Here is a 22600-nt window from a genome sequence, read left to right as displayed (position 1 = left end):
GGAGAGGAGAGGAGAGGAGAGGAGAGGAGAGGAGAGGAGGGAGAGGAGCGAGGAGAGGAGAGGAGAGGAGAGGAGAGGAGAGGAGAGAGAGGAGAGGAGAGGAGTATTAACATTTCATTTAACAGTATTAGTATAGAATATACAGTGCAGTAGGAAAGTATTCCCCAGCCTTATTCTAAAATGTATTTAAAAAGTTCCCTCATCTAAACACAATACCCCATAATGACATCCCAATACCCCATAATGACATCCCAATACCCCATAATGCCATCCCAATACCCATAATGCCATCCGCATACCCCATAATGCCATCCCAATATCCCCATAATGACATCCCAATACCCCATAATGACATCCAATACCCCATAATGCCATTCCCAATACCCATAATGACATCCCATACCCCATAATGACATCCCAATACCCCATAATGACATCCCAATACCCCATAATGACATCCAATACCCCATATGACATCCCAATACCCCAGTAATGACATCCCAATACACCATAATGACATCCCAATACCCCCATAATGACATCCCCAATACCCCATAATGACATCCAATACCCCACTAATGATCATCCCAATACCCCATAATGACATCCCAATACCCCATAATGACATCCCCAATACCCCATAATGACATACACAACACCACTACCCCATAATGAATCCCATCCAAATGACATCCCATACCCCATAATGACATCCCAACTACCCCATAATGACATCCCAATACCCCCATAATGACATCCCAATACCCCATAATGACATCCCAATACCCCATAATGACATCCCAATACCCCATAATGACATCCCAATACCCAATCCCATTAATGACATCCTCAATACCCCTAATGACATCCCAATACCCCATAATGCCATCCCAATACCCCATAATGCCATCCCAATAACCCATAATGCCATCCCAATACCCCATAATGCCATTGCTAATACCCCGTAATGACATCCCAATACCCCGTAATGACATCCCAATACCCCGTATGACATCCCAATACCCCGTTAATTGACATCCCAATACCCCGTAATGACATCCCAAGTCTTAACCCGTAATGACATCCCCAATTACCCCGTAATGACACTCCCAATACCCCGTTAATGCCACATCCCAACTACCCCATAATGCCCATACCAATAATCCCATAATGACATCCCAATACCCCATAATGATCATCCCCATACCCCATAATGCCATTCCATACCCCGTAATTAGCATTCCAATACCCGTAATGACCATCCCAATACCCCATAATGACATCCCAATACCCCATAATGACATCCCAATATCCCATAATGACATCCCAATACCCCATAATGACATCCCAATTACCCCATAATGCCATCCCAATAGCCCATAATGCCATCCCAATAGCCCAATAATGCCATCCCAATAGCCCATAATGCCATCCCAATACCCCATAATGACATCCCAATACCCCATAATGACATCCCAATACCCCATAATGACATCCCAATACCCCATAATGCCATCCCAATACCCCATTATGCCTATCCCAATACCCCCATAATGACATCCCAATACCCCATTAATGACATCCCAATACCCCATAATGACATCCCAATACCCCATAATGACATCCCAATATCCCATAATGACATCCCAATCACCCCATAATGACATCCCAATACCCCATAATGACATCCCAATACCCCATAATGACATCCAATACCCCCATTAATGACATCCCCAATACCCCATAATGACATCCCAATACCCATAATGACATCCCAATACCCCATAATGACATCCCAATACCCCATAATGACATCCCAATACCCCATAATGACATCCCAATACCCCATAATGGACATCACAATACCCCATAATGACATCCCAATACCCCATAATGACATCCCAATACCCCATAATGACATCCCAATACCCCATAATGACATCCAATACCCATAATGCCATCCCAATATCCCATAATGACAAGGCGAAAACAAGTTTAGAAATGATAGCAAATTTATTACCAGTAAAAAACAGAAATCAGTAATAATAATAATAATTTATTTACATAATTATTCTGACACTTTAATATGAGACTTGAAATTGAGCTCAGGTGAATCCTGTTTCCATTGATCATCCTTGAGATGTTTCTACAACTTGATTGGAGTCCACCTGTGGTAAATTCAATTGATTGGACATGATTTGGAAAGGCACACACCTGTCTATATAAAGGTCCCACAGTTCATGTCAGAGCAAAAACCAAGCCATGAGGTCGAAGGAATTCTCCGTAGAGATCTGAGACAGGATTGTGTCGAGGCACAGATCTGGGGAAGGGAACCAAAACATTTCTGCTGTCCCCATCAGTCTCAAATGGAAAAAGTTTGGAACCACCAAGACTCTTCCTAGAGTTGGCCGCAGCACTCCACCAATCAGGCCTTTATGGTAGAGTGGCCAGACAGAAGCCACTCCTCAGTAAAAGGCACATGACAGCCCTCTTGGAGTTTGCCAAAAGGCACCTAAAGGACTCTCAGACCATGAGAAACAAGATTCTCTGGTCTGATGAAACCAAGATTGAACTCTTTGGCCTGAATGCCAAGCGTCACGTCTGGAGGAAACCTGGCACCATCCCTACGGTGAAGCAAGGTGGTGGTGGCAGCATCATGCTGTGGGGATGTTTTTCAGCGGCAGGGACTGGGAGACTAGTCAGGATCGAGGGAAAGATGAACGGAGCAAAGTACTAAGAGATCCTTGATAACAACCTGCTTCAGAGCGCTCAGCACCTCAGACTGGTGGCGAAGGTTCACCTTCCAACAGGACAACGACACAAGAATGGCTTTGGAACAAGTTTCTGAATGTCCTTGAGTGGCCCGGACTTGAACCCGATCTAACATCTCTGGAGAGACCTGAAAATACCTGTGCAGCAACGCTCCCCATCCAACCTGACAGAGATTGAGAGGATCTGCAGAGAAGAATGGGAGAAACTCCCCAAATACAGGTGTGCCAAGCTTGTAGCATCATACCCAAGAAGACTCGAGGCTGTAATCGCTGCCAAAGGTGCTTCAACAAAGTACTGAGTGAAGGGTCTGAATACTGATGGAACTGTGATATTTCTGTTTTAGCTTTGTCACAATAGGGTAGTGTGATGTCATTATGGGGTATTGTGATGTCATTATGGGATATTGTGATGTCACTATCGGGTAGTGTTATGTCATTATGGGATATTGTGATGTCATTATGGGGTAGTGTGATGTCATTATGGGATATTGTGATGTCATTATGGGATATTGTGATGTCACTATCGGGTAGTGTTATGTCATTATGGGATATTGTGATGTCATTATGGGATATTGTGATGTCACTATCGGGTAGTGTGATGTCATTATGGGATATTGTGATGTCACTATCGGGTAGTGTGATGTCATTATGGGATATTGTGATGTCACTATCGGGTAGTGTGATGTCATTATGGGATATTGTGATGTCAGTATCGGGTAGTGTGATGTCATTATGGGGTATTGTGATGTCATTAGGGGGTATTGGGATGTCATTAGGGGGTATTGTGATGTCATTAGGGGGTATTGGGATGTCATTAGGGGGTATTGTGTGTAGACTATTTTTTTTAAACTATTTAATCAATTTTAGAACAAGACTGTATAACGTAACAAAATGTGGAAAAAGTCAAGTGGTCTGAATACTTTCTTAAGACACCTGTATGTTGTGGAACATTTCATACACGTTACCTCACTAAATAAAGGCCAGGGTTGAGTAGGCGGAGCCTGAGAGAGTTTTACCTGGCGCAGGAACTTATTGGCTATGAGCGCGTCAGGGGAGACATTCGATTGGCTACAGGTGGGACACACATGTTCCTCTGACTCCAGCAGAGACGTACGGATACCTGAGGAGAGGAGACAGCATCAGTCACTATGGATACCTGAGGAGAGGAGAGAGCATCAGTCACTATGGATACCGGAGGAGACAGCATCAGTCACTATGGATACCTGAGGAGAGGAGAGAGCATCAGTCACTATGGATACCTGAGGAGAGGAGAGAGCATCAGTCACTATGGATACCTGTGGAGAGGAGAGAGCATCAGTCACTATGGATACCTGAGGAGAGGAGAGAGCATCAGTCACTATGGATACCTGAGGAGAGGAGAGAGCATCAGTCACTATGGATACCTGAGGAGAGGAGACAGCATCAGTCACTATGGATACCTGTGGAGAGGAGAGAGCATCAGTCACTTTGGATACCTGTGGAGAGGAGAGAGCATCAGTCACTATGGATACCTGTGGAGAGGAGAGAGCATCAGTCACTATGGATACCTGAGGAGAGGAGAGAGCATCAGTCACTATGGATACCTGAGGAGACAGCATCAGTCACTATGGATACCTGAGGAGACAGCATCAGTCACTATGGATACCTGAGGAGAGGAGAGAGCATCAGTCACTATGGATACCTGAGGAGAGGAGAGAGCATCAGTCACTATGGATACCTGAGGAGAGGAGACAGCATCAGTCACTACGGATACCTGAGGAGAGGAGACAGCATCAGTCACTACGGATACCTGAGGAGAGGAGACAGCATCAGTCACTATGGATACCTGAAGAGAGGAGACAGCATCAGTCACTACGGATAACTGAGGAGAGGAGACGGCATCAGTCACTACGGATACCTGCGTAGAGGAGACAGCATCAGTCACTACGGATACCTGCGGAGACAGCATCAGTCACTATGGACACCTGAGGAGAGGAGATAGCATCAGTCACTATGGATACCTGAGGAGAGGAGACAGCATCAGTCACTATGGATACCTGAGGAGAGGAGACAGCATCAGTCACTATGGATACCTGAGGAGAGGAGACAGCATCAGTCACTATGGATACCTGAGGAGAGGACCGGCGTCAGTCATCAGGTCTTTACAGAGCAGACAGCATCAGTCACTATGGATACCTGAGGAGAGGAGACGGCGTCAGTCATCAGGTCTTTACAGGTGTGTGTTTGTCGACTCACAGTCGTCGCAGTAGGAGTTGCCACAGCAGGGAATGACCACAGCGTCAGTCATCAGGTCTTTACAGAGCAGACAGAGGAGCTCATCAGGGACTGGATCCTCGTCCTCCTCGGAACTGGACTGGTCCTTGGGGACGAACGGAGGCCTCTCCTTCTTACCTAAAGCGTAGGCCTCACTGTGGAGGACACACACACACAGAGGGTTAGACGTCAGAGGTCAGGGGTTAAAGGTCAGGCAAACCATAACCTTTCTAAAAGCTCGTGTCTGAGGTGGTTACTCAAATCTCTAGCCACTTTAATAATTAACATTTGGATGTAATAAATGTTTCACTAGCCACTATATATAATGTTACCATACCCTACATTACTCATCTCATATATATATACTGTTAAACCAGCTATAATGTTACCCTACATTACTCATCTCATATATATATACTGTTAAACCAGCTATAATGTTACCATCCCCTACATTACTCATCTCATATGTATATACTGTTAAACCAGCTATAATGTTACCCTACATTACTCATCTCATATATATATACTGTTAAACCAGCTATACTGTTACCATACCCTACATTACTCATCTCATATATATATACTGTTAAACCAGCTATACTGTTACCATACCCTACATTACTCATCTCATATGTATATACTGTACTCGATACCATCTACTCAGAGGTCAGAGGTCAGCAGTAACTCACGCGTCTATCGTAGGGGTGGCGTAGTGGCCGGTGTTGGTCAACAGGGGGGGGGGGGGTCAGAGGTCGGAGGTAACTCACGCGTCTATCGTAGGGATGGCGTAGTGGCCGGTGTTGGTCAGCATGGGGGGGGGGGGGGGGGGTCAGAGGTCGGAGGTAACTCACGCGTCTATCGTAGGGATGGCGTAGTGGCCGGTGTTGGTCAACATGGGGGGGGGGGGGGGGGGGGGGGGTCAGAGGTCGGAGGTAACCCACGCGTCTATCGTAGGGATGGCGTAGTGGCCGGTGTTGGTCAACAGGGGGTCAGAGGTCGGCAGTAACTCACGCGTCTATCGTAGGGATGGCGTAGTGGCCGGTGTTGGTCAACAGGGGGACAGAGGTCGGAGGTAACTCACGCGTCTATCGTAGGGATGGCGTAGTGGCCGGTGTTGGTCAACAGGGGGAGGGGGGGGTGGGGGGGGTCAGAGGTCGGAGGTAACTCACGCGTCTATCGTAGGGATGGCGTAGTGGCCGGTGTTGGTCAACATGGCTCCCTTTATAGACGGGTCGTCCACTTCCTTCATGAAGGAACGGGGGATGCCGGTACTCTTCTTGATCCTCTGGGGCGGCTCAAACCCTTTCTCCTTCTAACACACACACACACACACAGACAACCACACACACAGACAACCACACGCACACACACACACAACCACACACACACACACACACACACACACACAGACAACCACACGCACACACACACACACAGACACACACTTACTGGGTTGCTCTGAACAACGATAACACACACACACACCAAGGATGTGATGTCTTACCCTGTTAGTAGGACAGTTCCTGATGTGTTGTCTTACCCCGTTAGGACAGTTCCTGATGTGATGTCTTACCCCGTTAGTAGGACAGTTCCTGATGTGATGTCTTACCCCATTCGGACAGTTCCTGATGTGTTGTCTTACCCCGTTAGTAGGACAGTTCCTGATGTGTTGTCTTACCCCGTTAGTAGGACAGTTCCTGATGTGTTGTCTTACCCCGTTAGTAGGACAGTTCCTGATGTGATGTCTGACCCCGTTAGTAGGACAGTTCCTGATGTGATGTCTTACCCCGTTAGTAGGACACAGTTCCTGATGTGATGTCTTACCCCGTTAGTAGGACACAGTTCCTGATGTGATGTCTTACCCCGTTAGTAGGACACAGTTCCTGATGTGTTGTCTTACCCCGTTAGTAGGACAGTTCCTGATGTGATGTCTTACCCCGTTAGTAGGACACAGTTCCTGATGTGTTGTCTTACCCCGTTAGTAGGACAGCTCCTGATGTGATGTCTGACCCCGTTAGTAGGACAGTTCCTGATGTGATGTCTTACCCCGTTAGTAGGACAGTTCCTGATGTGATGTCTTACCCCATTAGGACAGTTCCTGATGTGTCGTCTTACCCCATTAGGACAGTTCCTGATGTGATGTCTTACCCCATTAGGACAGTTCCTGATGTGTTGTCTTACCCCGTTAGTAGGACACAGTTCCTGATGTGTTGTCTGACCCCGTTAGTAGGACAGTTCCTGATGTGATGTCTGACCCCGTTAGTAGGACAGTTCCTGATGTGATGTCTTACCCCGTTAGTAGGACAGTTCCTGATGTGATGTCTTACCCCATTAGGACAGTTCCTGATGTGATGTCTTACCCCATTAGGACAGTTCCTGATGTGTTGTCTTACCCCGTTAGTAGGACAGCTCCTGATGTGATGTCTGACCCCGTTAGTAGGACAGTTCCTGATGTGATGTCTGACCCCGTTAGTAGGACAGTTCCTGATGTGATGTCTTACCCCGTTAGTAGGACAGTTCCTGATGTGATGTCTTACCCCGTTAGTAGGACAGTTCCTGATGTGATGTCTTACCCCGTTAGTAGGACAGTTCCTGATGTGATGTCTTACCCCGTTAGTAGGACAGTTCCTGATGTGATGTCTTACCCCGTTAGTAGGACAGTTCCTGATGTGATGTCTTACCCCGTTAGTAGGACAGTTCCTGATGTGATGTCTTACCCGTTAGTAGGACAGTTCCTGATGTGATGTCTTACCCGTTAGTAGGACAGTTCCTGATGTGATGTCTTACCCCAGTAGGACAGTTCCTGATGTGATGTCCATTCTTGCCACAGCGATAACAGGTGTAGTTGGCTGGAGGTGGACCGGTCAACTTCTTCACATAACTAATAACATGAATACAACGTTAACACAACGTTAACACAACGTTAACACATTACTGATAGTCCAGACAGCTGTCAACATTAACACAGGATAGAGCTGCTGTTACATCCCGGTTCAGTTACAGGATAGAGCTGCTGTTACATCCTGGTTCAGTTACAGGATAGAGCTGCTGCTACTTCCTGGTTCAGTTACAGGATAGAGCTGCTGCTACTTCCTGGTTCAGTTACAGGATAGAGCTGCTGTTACATCCTGGTTCAGTTACAGGATAGAGCTGCTGTTACATCCTGGTTCAGTTACAGGATAGAGCTGCTGTTACATCCTGGTTCAGTTACAGGATAGAGCTGCTGTTACATCCTGGTTCAGTTACAGGATAGAGCTGCGGTTACATCCTGGTTCAGTTACAGGATAGAGCTGCTGTTACATCCTGGTTCAGTTACAGGATAGAGCTGCTGTTACATCCTGGTTCAGTTACAGGATAGAGCTGCGGTTACATCCTGGTTCAGTTACAGGATAGAGCTGCTGCTACTTCCTGGTTCAGTTACAGGATAGAGCTGCTGTTACATCCTGGTTCAGTTACAGGATAGAGCTGCTGTTACATCCTGGTTCAGTTACAGGATAGAGCTGCTGTTACATCCTGGTTCAGTTACAGGATAGAGCTGCTGTTACATCCTGGTTCAGTTACAGGATAGAGCTGCTGTTACATCCTGGTTCAGTTACAGGATAGAGCTGCGGTTACATCCTGGTTCAGTTACAGGATAGAGCTGCTGTTACATCCTGGTTCAGTTACAGGATAGAGCTGCTGTTACATCCTGGTTCAGTTACAGGATAGAGCTGCTGTTACATCCTGGTTCAGTTACAGGATAGAGCTGCTGTTACATCCTGGTTCAGTTACAGGATAGAGCTGCTGTTACATCCTGGTTCAGTTACAGGATAGAGCTGCGGTTACATCCTGGTTCAGTTACAGGATAGAGCTGATGTTACATCCTGGTTCAGTTACAGGATAGAGCTGCTGTTACATCCTGGGTCAGTTACAGGATAGAGCTGCTTGCTACTTCCTGGTTCAGTTACAGGATAGAGCTGCTGTTACATCCTGGTTCAAGTTACAGGATAGAGCTGCTGTTACATCCTGGTTCAGTTACAGGATAGAGCTGCTGTTACATCCTGGTTCAGTTACAGGATAGAGCTGCTGTTACATCCTGGTTCAGTTACAGGATAGAGCTGCTGTTACATCCTGGGTCAGTTACAGGATAGAGCTGCTGCTACTTCCTGGTTCAGTTTACAGGATAGAGCTGCTGTTACATCCTGGTTCAGTTACAGGATAGAGCTGCTGTTACATCCTGGGTCAGTTACAGGATAGAGCTGCTGTTACTTCCTGGTTCAGTTACAGGATAGAGCTGCTGTTACATCCTGGTTCAGTTACAGGATAGAGCTGCTGTTACATCCTGGGTCAGTTACAGGATAGAGCTGCTGTTACATCCTGGTTCAGTTACAGGATAGAGCTGCTGTTACATCCTGGTTCAGTTACAGGATAGAGCTGCTGTTACATCCTGGTTCAGTTACAGGATAGAGCTGCTGTTACATCCTGGTTCAGTTACAGGATAGAGCTGCTGTTACATCCTGGTTCAGTTACAGGATAGAGCTGCTGTTACATCCTGGGTCAGTTACAGGATAGAGCTGCTGCTACTTCCTGGTTCAGTTACAGGATAGAGCTGCTGTTACATCCTGGTTCAGTTATAGGATAGAGCTGCTGTTACATCCTGGTTCAGTTACAGGATAGAGCTGCTGTTACTTCCTGGTTCAGTTACAGGATAGAGCTGCTGCTACATCCTGGTGCAGTTACAGGATAGAGCTGCTGTTACATCCTGGTTCAGTTACAGGATAGAGCTGCTGTTACATCCTGGTCAGTTACAGGATAGAGCTGCTGTTACATCCTGGTTCAGTTACAGGATAGAGCTGCTGTTACATCCTGGTTCAGTTACAGGATAGAGCTGCTGTTACATCCTGGTTCAGTTACAGGATAGAGCTGCTGTTACATCCTGGTTCAGTTACAGGATAGAGCTGCTTGTACATCCTGGTTCAGTTACAGGATAGAGCTGCTGTTACATCCTGGTTCAGTTACAGGATAGAGCTGCTGTTACATCCTGGTTCAGTTATAGGATAGAGCTGCTGTTACATCCTGGTTCAGTTACAGGATAGAGCTGCTGTTACATCCTGGTTCAGTTACAGGATAGAGCTGCTGCTACATCCTGGTGCAGTTACAGGATAGAGCTGCTGTTACATCCTGGTTCAGTTACAGGATAGAGCTGCTGTTACATCTGGTTCAGTTACAGGATAGAGCTGCTGTTACATCCTGGTTCAGTTACAGGATAGAGCTGCTGTTACATCCTGGTTCAGTTACAGGATAGAGCTGCTGTTACATCCTGGTTCAGTTACAGGATAGAGCTGCTGTTACATCCTGGTTCAGTTACAGGATAGAGCTGCTGTTACATCCTGGTTCAGTTACAGGATAGAGCTGCTGCTACTTCCTGGTTCAGTTACAGGATAGAGCTGCTGTTACATCCTGGTTCAGTTACAGGATAGAGCTGCTGTTACATCCTGGTTCAGTTACAGGATAGAGCTGCTGTTACATCCTGGTTCAGTTACAGGATAGAGCTGCTGTTACATCCTGGTTCAGTTACAGGATAGAGCTGCTGTTACATCCTGGTTCAGTTACAGGATAGAGCTGCTGTTACATCCTGGTTCAGTTACAGGATAGAGCTGCTGTTACATCCTGGGTCAGTTACAGGATAGAGCTGCTGTTACATCCTGGTTCAGTTACAGGATAGAGCTGCTGTTACATCCCGGTTCAGTTACAGGATAGAGCTGCTGTTACATCCCGGGTCAGTTACAGGATAGAGCTGCTGTTACATCCCGGTTCAGTTACAGGATAGAGCTGCTGTTACATCCCGGTTCAGTTACAGGATAGAGCTGCTGTTACATCCTGGTTCAGTTACAGGATAGAGCTGCTGTTACATCCTGGTTCAGTTACAGGATAGAGCTGCTGTTACATCCTGGTTCAGTTACAGGATAGAGCTGCTGTTACATCCTGGTTCAGTTACAGGATAGAGCTGCTGTTACATCCTGGTTCAGTTACAGGATAGAGCTGCTGTTACATCCTGGTTCAGTTACAGGATAGAGCTGCTGTTACATCCTGGTTCAGTTACAGGATAGAGCTGCTGTTACATCCTGGTTCAGTTACAGGATAGAGCTGCTGTTACATCCTGGTTCAGTTACAGGATAGAGCTGCTGTTACATCCTGGTTCAGTTACAGGATAGAGCTGCTGTTACATCCTGATTCAGTTACAGGATAGAGCTGCTGCTACTTCCTGGTTCAGTTACAGGATAGAGCTGCTGTTACATCCTGGTTCAGTTACAGGATAGAGCTGCTGTTACATCCTGGTTCAGTTACAGGATAGAGCTGCTGTTACATCCTGGTTCAGTTACAGGATAGAGCTGCTGTTACATCCTGGTTCAGTTACAGGATAGAGCTGCTGTTACATCCTGGTTCAGTTATAGGATAGAGCTGCTGTTACATCCTGGTTCAGTTACAGGATAGAGCTGCTGTTACATCCTGGTTCAGTTATAGGATAGAGCTGCTGTTACATCCTGGTTCAGTTACAGGATAGAGCTGCTGTTACATCCTGGTTCAGTTACAGGATAGAGCTGCTGCTACATCTGGTGCAGTTACAGGATAGAGCTGCTGTTACATCCTGGTTCAGTTACAGGATAGAGCTGCTGTTACATCCTGGTTCAGTTACAGGATAGAGCTGCTGTTACATCCTGGTTCAGTTACAGGATAGAGCTGCTGTTACATCCTGGTTCAGTTACAGGATAGAGCTGCTGTTACATCCTGGTTCAGTTACAGGATAGAGCTGCTGTTACATCCTGGTTCAGTTACAGGATAGAGCTGCTGCTACTTCCTGGTTCAGTTACAGGATAGAGCTGCTGTTACATCCTGGTTCAGTTACAGGATAGAGCTGCTGTTACATCCTGGTTCAGTTACAGGATAGAGCTGCTGTTACATCCTGGTTCAGTTACAGGATAGAGCTGCTGTTACATCCTGGGTCAGTTACAGGATAGAGCTGCTGTTACATCCTGGGTCAGTTACAGGATAGAGCTGCTGTTACATCCTGGTTCAGTTACAGGATAGAGCTGCTGTTACATCCTGGTTCAGTTACAGGATAGAGCTGCTGTTACATCCTGGTTCAGTTACAGGATAGAGCTGCTGTTACATCCTGGTTCAGTTACAGGATAGAGCTGCTGTTTACAATCCTGGTTCAGTTTACAGGATAGAGCTGCTGTTACATCCTGGTTCAGTTACAGGATAGAGCTGCTGTTACATCCCGGTTCAGTTACAGGATAGAGCTGCTGTTACATCCCGGGTCAGTTACAGGATAGAGCTGCTGTTACATCCCGGTTCAGTTACAGGATAGAGCTGCTGTTACATCCCGGTTCAGTTACAGGATAGAGCTGCTGTTACATCCTGGTTCAGTTACAGGATAGAGCTGCTGTTACATCCTGGTTCAGTTACAGGATAGAGCTGCTGTTACATCCTGGTTCAGTTACAGGATAGAGCTGCTGTTACATCCTGGTTCAGTTACAGGATAGAGCTGCTGTTACATCCTGGTTCAGTTACAGGATAGAGCTGCTGTTACATCCTGGTTCAGTTACAGGATAGAGCTGCTGTTACATCCTGGTTCAGTTACAGGATAGAGCTGCTGTTACATCCTGGTTCAGTTACAGGATAGAGCTGCTGTTACATCCTGATTCAGTTACAGGATAGAGCTGCTGCTACTTCCTGGTTCAGTTACAGGATAGAGCTGCTGTTACATCCTGGTTCAGTTACAGGATAGAGCTGCTGTTACATCCTGGTTCAGTTACAGGATAGAGCTGCTGTTACATCCTGGGTCAGTTTACAGGATAGAGCTGCTGTTACATCCTGTTCAGTTACAGGATAGAGCTGCTGTTACATCCTGGTTCAGTTACAGGATAGAGCTGCTGTTACATCCTGGGTTCAGTTACAGGATAGAGCTGCTGTTACATCCTGGTTCAGTTACAGGATAGAGCTGCTGTTACATCCTGGTTCAGTTACAGGATAGAGCTGCGGTTACATCCTGGTTCAGTTACAGGATAGAGCTGCTGTTACATCCTGGTTCAGTTACAGGATAGAGCTGCTGTTACATCCTGGTTCAGTTACAGGATAGAGCTGCTGTTACATCCTGGTTCAGTTACAGGATAGAGCTGCTGTTACATCCTGGTTCAGTTACAGGATAGAGCTGCTGTTACATCCTGGTTCAGTTACAGGATAGAGCTGCTGTTACATCCTGGTTCAGTTACAGGATAGAGCTGCTGTTACATCCTGGTTCAGTTACAGGATAGAGCTGCTGTTACATCCTGGTTCAGTTACAGGATAGAGCTGCTGTTACATCCTGGTTCAGTTACAGGATAGAGCTGCTGTTACATCCTGGTTCAGTTACAGGATAGAGCTGCTGTTACATCCTGGTTCAGTTACAGGATAGAGCTGCTGTTACATCCTGGGTCAGTTACAGGATAGAGCTGCTGCTACTTCCTGGTTCAGTTACAGGATAGAGCTGCTGTTACATCCTGGTTCAGTTACAGGATAGAGCTGCTTTACATCCTGGGTCAGTTACAGGATAGAGCTGCTGTTACATCCTGGTTCAGTTACAGGATAGAGCTGCTGTTACATCCTGGTTCAGTTACAGGATAGAGCTGCTGTTACATCCTGGTTCAGTTACAGGATAGAGCTGCTGTTACATCCTGGTTCAGTTACAGGATAGAGCTGCTGTTACATCCTGGTTCAGTTACAGGATAGAGCTGCTGTTACATCCTGGTTCAGTTATAGGATAGAGCTGCTGTTACATCCTGGTTCAGTTACAGGATAGAGCTGCTGTTACATCCTGGTTCAGTTATAGGATAGAGCTGCTGTTACATCCTGGTTCAGTTACAGGATAGAGCTGCTGTTACATCCTGGTTCAGTTACAGGATAGAGCTGCTGTTACATCCTGGTTCAGTTACAGGATAGAGCTGCTGTTACATCCTGGTTCAGTTATAGGATAGAGCTGCTGTTACATCCTGGTTCAGTTACAGGATAGAGCTGCTGTTACATCCTGGTTCAGTTACAGGATAGAGCTGCTGTTACATCCTGGTTCAGTTACAGGATAGAGCTGCTGTTACATCCCGGGTCAGTTACAGGATAGAGCTGCTGTTACATCCCGGTTCAGTTACAGGATAGAGCTGCTGTTACATCCCGGTTCAGTTACAGGATAGAGCTGCTGTTACATCCTGGTTCAGTTACAGGATAGAGCTGCTGTTACATCCTGGTTCAGTTACAGGATAGAGCTGCTGTTACATCCTGGTTCAGTTACAGGATAGAGCTGCTGTTACATCCTGGTTCAGTTACAGGATAGAGCTGCTGTTACATCCTGGTTCAGTTACAGGATAGAGCTGCTGTTACATCCTGGTTCAGTTACAGGATAGAGCTGCTGTTACATCCTGATTCAGTTACAGGATAGAGCTGCTGCTACTTCCTGGTTCAGTTACAGGATAGAGCTGCTGTTACATCCTGGTTCAGTTACAGGATAGAGCTGCTGTTACATCCTGGGTCAGTTACAGGATAGAGCTGCTGTTACATCCTGGTTCAGTTACAGGATAGAGCTGCTGTTACATCCTGGTTCAGTTACAGGATAGAGCTGCTGTTACATCCTGGGTCAGTTACAGGATAGAGCTGCTGTTACATCCTGGTTCAGTTACAGGATAGAGCTGCTGTTACATCCTGGTTCAGTTACAGGATAGAGCTGCTGTTACATCCTGGTTCAGTTACAGGATAGAGCTGCGGTTACATCCTGGTTCAGTTACAGGATAGAGCTGCTGTTACATCCTGGTTCAGTTACAGGATAGAGCTGCTGTTACATCCTGGTTCAGTTACAGGATAGAGCTGCTGTTACATCCTGGTTCAGTTACAGGATAGAGCTGCTGTTACATCCTGGTTCAGTTACAGGATAGAGCTGCTGTTACATCCTGGTTCAGTTACAGGATAGAGCTGCTGCTACTTCCTGGTTCAGTTACAGGATAGAGCTGCTGCTACATCCTGGTTCAGTTACAGGATAGAGCTGCTGTTACATCCTGGTTCAGTTACAGGATAGAGCTGCTGTTACATCCTGGTTCAGTTACAGGATAGAGCTGCTGTTACATCCTGGTTCAGTTACAGGATAGAGCTGCTGTTACATCCTGGTTCAGTTACAGGATAGAGCTGCTGTTACATCCTGGTTCAGTTACAGGATAGAGCTGCTGTTACATCCTGGTTCAGTTACAGGATAGAGCTGCTGTTACATCCTGGTTCAGTTACAGGATAGAGCTGCTGTTACATCCTGGTTCAGTTACAGGATAGAGCTGCTGTTACATCCTGGTTCAGTTACAGGATAGAGCTGCTGTTACATCCTGGTTCAGTTACAGGATAGAGCTGCTGTTACATCCTGGTTCAGTTACAGGATAGAGCTGCTGTTACATCCCGGTTCAGTTACAGGATAGAGCTGCTGTTACATCCCGGTTCAGTTACAGGATAGAGCTGCTGTTACATCCTGGTTCAGTTACAGGATAGAGCTGCTGTTACATCCTGGTTCAGTTACAGGATAGAGCTGCTGCTACTTCCTGGTTCAGTTACAGGATAGAGCTGCTGCTACTTCCTGGTTCAGTTACAGGATAGGGTCGTAGTCGTGGTTGGACTGTGTGTGGTAATACTCACTGTATGGGGTCGTAGTCGTGATTGGACTGTGACATCATGGCTCTGATCTTGTCGTCCTCCGATGCGTTGGCCTCGGCCAGGTTCGCCGTCTGTTCCCAGAAACCACCAGGATATGACATAGTTAGATAGAGACCAGGGGTCACCAGGATATGACATAGTTAGATAGAGACCAGGGGTCACCAGGATATGACATAGTTAGATAGAGACCAGGGGTCACCAGGATATGTGACATAGTTAGATAGAGACCAGGGGTCACCAGGATATGTGACATAGTTAGATAGAGACCAGGGGTCACCAGGATATGACATAGTTAGATAGAGACCAGGGGTCACCAGGATATGACATAGTTAGATAGAGACCAGGGGTCACCAGGATATGACATAGTTAGATAGAGACCAGGGGTCACCAGGATATGACATAGTTAGATAGAGACCAGGGGTCACCAGGATATGACATAGTTAGATAGAGACCAGGGGTCACCAGGATATGACATAGTTAGATAGAGACCAGGGGTCACCAGGATATGACATAGTTAGATAGAGACCAGGGGTCACCAGGATATGACATAGTTAGATAGAGACCAGGGGTCACCAGGATATGACATAGTTAGATTTTATTTTATTTATTTACCTTATTTAACCAGGCAAGTCAGTTAAGATAGATAGAAGAAGATAGAGACCAGGGGTCACCAGGATATGTGACATAGTTAGATAGAGACCATGGGTGAAAGAGGACAGACAGACAGACAGACAGACAGTCACAGACGGACAGACAGAGAGACACACAACCCCGGGGCCGTGTTCAGCAGGAAACAACATCCAATAGAAATGTATAAAACAGACATGGTTCTCTGACATGGAGAACAAGTCATCCTCAATAGCAGATCTATCCATGGTATTTCTATCTGGGGACGGGTTCAGCAGGGAACAACATTGTGGCACAACTAGTATATAGACAGAGGAGAGAGTCAACTAGTATATAGACAGGGGAGAGAGTCAACTAGTATATAGACAGAGGAGAGAGTCAACTAGTATATAGACAGAGGAGAGAGTCAACTAGTATATAGACAGGGGAGAGAGTCAACTAGTATATAGACAGGGGAGAGAGTCAACTAGTATATAGACAGAGGAGAGAGTCAACTAGTATATAGACAGAGGAGAGAGTCAACTAGTATATAGACAGGGGAGAGAGTCAACTAGTATATAGACAGGGGAGAGAGTCAACTAGTATATAGACAGGGGAGAGAGTCAACTAGTATATAGACAGAGGAGAGAGTCAACTAGTATATAGACAGGGGAGAGAGTCAACTAGTATATAGACAGGGGAGGGGAGAGAGTCAACTAGTATATAGACAGGGGAGGGGAGAGAGTCAACTAGTATATAGACAGGGGAGGGGAGAGAGTCAACTAGTATATAGACAGGGGAGGGGAGAGAGTCAACTAGTATATAGACAGGGGAGGGGAGAGAGTCAACTAGTATATAGACAGGGGAGAGGAGAGAGTCAACTAGTATATAGACAGGGGAGAGTCAACTAGTATATAGACAGGGGAGAGTCAACTAGTATATAGACAGGGGAGGGGAGAGAGTCAACTAGTATATAGACAGGGGAGAGTCAACTAGTATATAGACAGGGGAGGGGAGAGAGTCAACTAGTATATAGACAGGGGAGAGGAGAGAGTCAACTAGTATATAGACAGGGGAGGGGAGAGAGTCAACTAGTATATAGACAGGGGAGGGGAGAGAGTCAACTAGTATATAGACAGGGGAGGGGAGAGAGTCAACTAGTATATAGACAGGGGAGGGGAGAGAGTCAACTAGTATATAGACAGGGGAGAGAGTCAACTAGTATATAGACAGGGGAGAGAGTCAACTAGTATATAGACAGGGAGAGAGTCAACTAGTATATAGACAGGGGAGAGAGTCAACTAGTATATAGACAGGGGAGAGAGTCAACTAGTATATAGACAGGGGAGAGAGTCAACTAGTATATAGACAGGGGAGAGAGTCAACTAGTATATAGACAGGGGAGGGGAGAGAGTCAACTAGTATATAGACAGGGGAGGGGAGAGAGTCAACTAGTATATAGACAGGGGAGGGGAGAGAGTCAACTAGTATATAGACAGGGGAGGGGAGAGAGTCAACTAGTATATAGACAGGGAGGGGAGAGAGTCAACTAGTATATAGACAGGGGAGGGGAGAGAGTCAACTAGTATATAGACAGGGGAGGGGAGAGAGTCAACTAGTATATAGACAGGGGAGGGGAGAGAGTCAACTAGTATATAGACAGGGGAGGGGAGAGAGTCAACTAGTATATAGACAGGGGAGAGAGTCAACTAGTATATAGACAGGGGAGAGAGTCAACTAGTATATAGACAGGGGAGAGAGTCAACTAGCATATAGACAGGGGAGAGAGTCAACTAGTATATAGACAGGGGAGAGAGTCAACTAGTATATAGACAGGGGAGAGAGTCAACTAGTATATAGACAGGGGAGAGAGTCAACTAGTATATAGACAGGGGAGAGAGTCAACTAGTATATAGACAGGGGAGAGAGTCAACTAGTATATAGACAGGGGAGAGAGTCAACTAGTATATAGACAGGGGAGAGAGTCAACTAGTATATAGACAGGGGAGAGAGTCAACTAGTATATAGACAGGGGAGAGAGTCAACTAGTATATAGACAGGGGAGAGAGTCAACTAGTATATAGACAGGGGAGAGAGTCAACTAGTATATAGACAGGGGAGGGGAGAGAGTCAACTGTTAGATCTGTGTCTAACCTAGTCAGTCTGTTAGATCTGTGTCTAACCTAGTCAGTCTGTTAGATCTGTGTCTAACCTAGTCAGTCTGATAGATCTGTGTCTAACCTAGTCAGTCTGTTAGGTCCTGATAGAGCTGTTTCTAACCTAGTCAGTCTGTTAGATCTGTGTCTAACCTAGTCAGTCTGTTAGATCTGTGTCTAACCTAGTCAGTCTGTTAGATCTGTGTCTAACCTAGTCAGTCTGATAGATCTGTGTCTAACCTAGTCAGTCTGTTAGATCTGTGTCTAACCTAGTCAGTCTGATAGATCTGTGTCTAACCTAGTCAGTCTGATAGATCTGTGTCTAACCTAGTCAGTCTGATAGATCTGTGTCTAACCTAGTCAGTCTGTTAGATCTGTGTCTAAACTAGTCAGTCTGTTAGATCTGTGTCTAAACTAGTCAGTCTGTTAGATCTGTGTCTAACCTAGTCAGTCTGTTAGGTCCTGTTGAATCTGTGTCTAACCTAGTCAGTCTGTTAGATCTGTGTCTAACCTAGTCAGTCTGATAGATCTGTGTCTAACCTAGTCAGTCTGATAGATCTGTGTCTAACCTAGTCAGTCTGATAGATCTGTGTCTAACCTAGTCAGTCTGTTAGATCTGTGTCTAAACTAGTCAGTCTGTTAGATCTGTGTCTAACCTAGTCAGTCTGCTAGGTCCTGATAGATCTGTGTCTAACCTAACCTAGTCAGTCTGTCAGATCTGTGTCTAACCTAGTCAGTCTGTTAGATCTGTGTCTAACCTAGTCAGTCTGTTAGATCTGTGTCTAACCTAGTCAGTCTGTTAGATCTGTGTCTAACCTAGTCAGTCTGTTAGATCTGTGTCTAACCTAGTCAGTCTGTTAGGTCCTGTTGAATCTGTGTCTAACCTAGTCAGTCTGTTAGATCTGTGTCTAACCTAGTCAGTCTGTTAGATCTGTGTCTAACCTAGTCAGTCTGTTAGGTCCTGTTGAATCTGTGTCTAACCTAGTCAGTCTGTTAGGTCCTGATAGATCTGTGTCTAACCTAGTCAGTCTGTTAGATCTGTGTCTAACCTAGTCAGTCTGTTAGATCTGTGTCTAACCTAGTCAGTCTGTTAGATCTGTGTCTAACCTAGTCAGTCTGTTAGATCTGTGTCTAACCTAGTCAGTCTGTTAGATCTGTGTCTAACCTAGTCAGTCTGTTAGATCTGTGTCTAACCTAGTCAGTCTGTTAGATCTGTGTCTAACCTAGTCAGTCTGTTAGATCTGTGTCTAACCTAGTCAGTCTGATAGATCTGTGTCTAACCTAGTCGGTCTGTTAGATCTGTGTCTAACCTAGTCAGTCTGATAGGTCTGTGTCTAACCTAGTCAGTCTGTTAGGTCTGTGTCTCATCTAGCCAGTCTGATAGATCTGTGTCTAACCTAGTCAGTCTGTTAGATCTGTGTCTAACCTAGTCAGTCTGATAGGTCTGTGTCTAACCTAGTCAGTCTGTTAGATCTGTGTCTAACCTAGTCAGTCTGTTAGATCTGTGTCTAACCTAGTCAGTCTGTTAGATCTGTGTCTAACCTAGTCAGTCTGTTAGATCTGTGTCTAACCTAGTCAGTCTGTTAGATCTGTGTCTAACCTAGTCAGTCTGTTAGATCTGTGTCTAACCTAGTCAGTCTGTTAGATCTGTGTCTAACCTAGTCAGTCTGTTAGATCTGTGTCTAACCTAGTCAGTCTGTTAGATCTGTGTCTAACCTAGTCAGTCTGTTAGATCTGTGTCTAACCTAGTCAGTCTGTTAGATCTGTGTCTAACCTAGTCAGTCTGTTAGATCTGTGTCTAACCTAGTCAGTCTGTTAGATCTGTGTCTAACCTAGTCAGTCTGTTAGATCTGTGTCTAACCTAGTCAGTCTGTTAGATCTGTGTCTAACCTAGTCAGTCTGTTAGATCTGTGTCTAACCTAGTCAGTCTGTTAGATCTGTGTCTAACCTAGTCAGTCTGTTAGATCTGTGTCTAACCTAGTCAGTCTGTTAGATCTGTGTCTAACCTAGTCAGTCTGTTAGATCTGTGTCTAACCTAGTCAGTCTGTTAGATCTGTGTCTAACCTAGTCAGTCTGTTAGATCTGTGTCTAACCTAGTCAGTCTGTTAGGTCTGTGTCTAACCTAGTCAGTCTGTTAGATCTGTGTCTAACCTAGTCAGTCTGATAGGTCCTGATAGATCTGTGTCTAACCTAGTCAGTCTGTTAGATCTGTGTCTAACCTAGTCGGTCTGTTAGATCTGTGTCTAACCTAGTCAGTCTGTTAGATCTGTGTCTAACCTAGTCAGTCTGTTAGATCTGTGTCTAACCTAGTCGGTCTGTTAGATCTGTGTCTAACCTAGTCAGTCTGTTAGATCTGTGTCTAACCTAGTCAGTCTGTTAGATCTGTGTCTAACCTAGTCAGTCTGTTAGATCTGTGTCTAACCTAGTCAGTCTGTTAGATCTGTGTCTAACCTAGTCAGTCTGTTAGATCTGTGTCTAACCTAGTCAGTCTGTTAGATCTGTGTCTAACCTAGTCAGTCTGTTAGATCTGTGTCTAACCTAGTCAGTCTGTTAGATCTGTGTCTAACCTAGTCAGTCTGTTAGATCTGTGTCTAACCTAGTCAGTCTGTTAGATCTGTGTCTAACCTAGTCAGTCTGTTAGGTCTGTGTCTAACCTAGTCAGTCTGTTAGATCTGTGTCTAACCTAGTCAGTCTGTTAGATCTGTGTCTAACCTAGTCAGTCTGTTAGATCTGTGTCTAACCTAGTCAGTCTGTTAGATCTGTGTCTAACCTAGTCAGTCTGTTAGATCTGTGTCTAACCTAGTCAGTCTGTTAGATCTGTGTCTAACCTAGTCAGTCTGTTAGATCTGTGTCTAACCTAGTCAGTCTGTTAGATCTGTGTCTAACCTAGTCAGTCTGTTAGATTGACTCTGGTCTGAAAACACATTGCTGACGCACCTTATTTCTCACGAGAAAATACTAATCTACCAGATTCACTTGAATCGACTTTATTTTTAAAAAGTAAATAAAATTTAAAAAATACATTTAAATAAAATGTTAAATAAAAAATTATTTTAGAAAAAGGACAGGAAGTGTAAATCCACTGGGGGAGAAAACAGATATTATCCTTCGTCTAAGAGACGTTTTATTGGATAAAACAACACATTTAAATTAAACATTCACACTCCCACATTCCAGCTACCCAATCACAGCTACACGCATAAACGGTCAGGGGTCTAAGAGACGTTTTATTGGATAAAACATTCACACTCCCACATTCCAGCTACCCAATCAAAACACAGTCCTTTTAACAGCTCACTGTCATCACAGCCTGTTAACACCATTAAAAGTAGTAAATGCTGTTCTCTGGTTGAACGTCACAAGGTATAAATAAATATATATAACCAACAATAACAAAATCAGTTCCATCACAACAACAGAAGGGTTCAACCAAGAATCACGTCCGTGGTTCACACTGTAGGTTTGTGTTTTACTTCAGCAAACGACATATTTGAGGATAAATTACATCTGCTAAATGTGTATATATATATGAAGTAAATCTCTTCAAAAACACAGTGTGCTGACAAAGCATGGTGCAGTAGAGAGGATTGTTGAAATGTTTTTTTAAAAGTTGTTACATGGGCTTCAATAAGATTTGAAAGCAAGATTGATAACAGGTTTGTTTATAAATTAGTGTCCTAGGGGTGAAAGGTCACGTATGAGCAAAACAAACAAAGACAACCCGTTGAGTCTTCATTTAGAGAGAGAAGGGAAAAAAACGAGGCGAACACTTCATTCTTCAGGATGTGTGTTCGGGGACGAGTGTGTGTGTGTGTAACGTATGAGTGTGTGTGTGTAACGAACGAGTGTGTGTGTGTGTGTGTGTGTGTGTGTGTGTGTGTAACGAACGAGTGTGTGTGTGTGTGTGTGTAACGTACGAGTGTGTGTGTGTGTGTGTGTGTGTAACGTACGAGTGTAAGCAGCAGCAAGTGTACGTCTCCTTCAGACTAAAAAGACAGAGAGAGAAATCTCTTTACATGACCAGGGACAGTAAACAAATCACATCAAAACCACCAATTAAGATCATCATCATATCAACCAAGTCAGTCATCATCATCATCATCAGATCATTACAAC

The 22600-nt window shown here is 45.2% G+C and overlaps 1 protein-coding gene across 1 annotated transcript in view; it reads right to left on the bottom strand.

Annotated features, from left to right (window-relative positions):
- The window catches only part of LOC109883741 (E3 ubiquitin-protein ligase RBBP6-like), a 52768-nt gene that overhangs the window by 13942 nt on the left and 16226 nt on the right, over nucleotides 1–22600 (bottom strand). Inside the window, 5 exon segments of the mRNA XM_031813767.1 lie at nucleotides 3641–3891; nucleotides 5007–5179; nucleotides 6194–6336; nucleotides 7812–7905; nucleotides 15705–15793. Coding sequence (XP_031669627.1) covers nucleotides 3641–3891; nucleotides 5007–5179; nucleotides 6194–6336; nucleotides 7812–7905; nucleotides 15705–15793 — 750 coding nt within the window.

Source organism: Oncorhynchus kisutch, unplaced genomic scaffold, assembly GCF_002021735.2.
Source record: "Oncorhynchus kisutch isolate 150728-3 unplaced genomic scaffold, Okis_V2 Okis06b-Okis10b_hom, whole genome shotgun sequence".
In the NCBI taxonomy this organism is placed as follows: Eukaryota; Metazoa; Chordata; class Actinopteri; order Salmoniformes; family Salmonidae; genus Oncorhynchus; species Oncorhynchus kisutch.
The sequence above is the reverse complement of the archived record's forward strand: the minus strand, read 5'-3'. Positions and strand labels throughout refer to the sequence as shown.